General features: G+C 32.0%; 1 protein-coding gene across 1 annotated transcript in view; it reads left to right on the top strand.

The window, feature by feature from the left end:
* The window catches only part of COL11A1 (collagen, type XI, alpha 1), a 154,288-nt gene that overhangs the window by 12,301 nt on the left and 140,539 nt on the right, over positions 1 to 1,448 (top strand). Inside the window, exon 7 of the mRNA XM_008586510.1 lies at positions 941 to 1,003. Coding sequence (XP_008584732.1) covers positions 941 to 1,003 — 63 coding nt within the window. The remainder of the gene's footprint in view (positions 1 to 940; positions 1,004 to 1,448) is intronic.

The following is a 1,448-nucleotide window of genomic DNA, read 5'->3' as shown; positions in this document are numbered from 1 at the left end:
TTTTTTTTTTCTTCTTATAATTGTAGATAAGATTTCTATTATATTATTCAATTGTGTCCACTAGACTAATTTGAATATTGAATTACAGAGGCAAACATTTGTTAAGAAGAGGACTTGAATAGCCTTCTGATTTGGCTATCCGAATGATATTCTTTTGAGTGAACTTCAATTAAATTTTGTTTTAAATATTTTTGTTGCTTAAATATATCTCTACATCTTCTAACCTCATTTTCATCTTTCTACTTGAAAATTATGAAAATAAAACCATTGTTATTTTTATTAACGAGATGTAGCTTATGTCATTGAATGGAATTGAGAATTCTAGGTAAACTGGTTGCCTTATCTGTATTGCTGCATGGACTAATTATCAGATTCCATTGTCATTTTCCAGTAAGACTGATGGCACCCAGTTTGCCTTTATTCTTAGGTGGTAGTACTGATCATACTTTGTAAGAAATCTCTGTCTTTTGTGAAATTAATCAAATTCTTGACATCTGAAATAATATTTGATACTGATGGCTTTAAATACTTTTATCCATAAAAGAAAATATAAAAATTTGTCCAAGCTAAATGAGTTCTACATTTTCAACTTCATTATCACATTTTTGAGGTCCGATTTCATGAGAGTACCATTTTTTAAATAAGAACTGGGAGCTGACTTCTTCCTCAGGGACTTTACGTTGGCATACTCCCCTTTCCTGTTTTTCCTTGTAATGTTTGCCTCCACCCTGAGAGCAGCTTCATAGAGGAACAGTTGAGCTAGCTACACAGTGGTTCCTATATGTTGTCTTTTCATTATGAAGATAAATAGGGCAATTGTTTGGGAGACAAGTGTATATTTATGAAATATAAATGAGCTCTTTGCTTTCAGTAGGATGAAATTGCCTGAGTAATAATGAGATTAGGAATCTAATTTAGATCATGGTTTGTTTCTCTATAGGGTCTTATCGGTCCTCCAGGTCTACAAGGCCCCACTGGACCTCCTGGTGACCCTGGTGATAGGGTAAGTGAAAGGACATCTCATTACAAAGCTTGTAGCACAGATTGAAAGAATTAAAATATATTTTACAAGTTTTTCATGTTATCCTTCTTGTGGGTAGGAGAAATAGAGGTGGGAAATCTATGAATTCAGTGTTGTACAACATTATTGTTAACCTTTGGTTAAACACTTTTTTTAACTCTCATTTAAAAGTGAAGATAAAAAATGAACATTTATCTATGATTTGATTAGTAAGCAATCTTTCATTTTCAATCTATTTCCATGTTGGCATAAACTCATTACACTAGTTTTAGTTTTTCAGATTTGAACCCCAGACATATTTTTCAGGCATTCCCATAGATATATAGTTGAACATTGACAGAATGAGTTAATAAACCTGAATTCTACTTCAAAGATCAGGTCCTGGGTTACATAGGGGGAAAAAAAATTATGCTTTTTTTTTTTTTTT

This window comes from Galeopterus variegatus, unplaced genomic scaffold, assembly GCF_000696425.1.
Source record: "Galeopterus variegatus unplaced genomic scaffold, G_variegatus-3.0.2 Scaffold4005, whole genome shotgun sequence".
Taxonomy (NCBI): Eukaryota; Metazoa; Chordata; class Mammalia; order Dermoptera; family Cynocephalidae; genus Galeopterus; species Galeopterus variegatus.
Note: the sequence above shows the minus strand (reverse complement) of the source record. Positions and strands in the feature narration are given on the sequence as shown.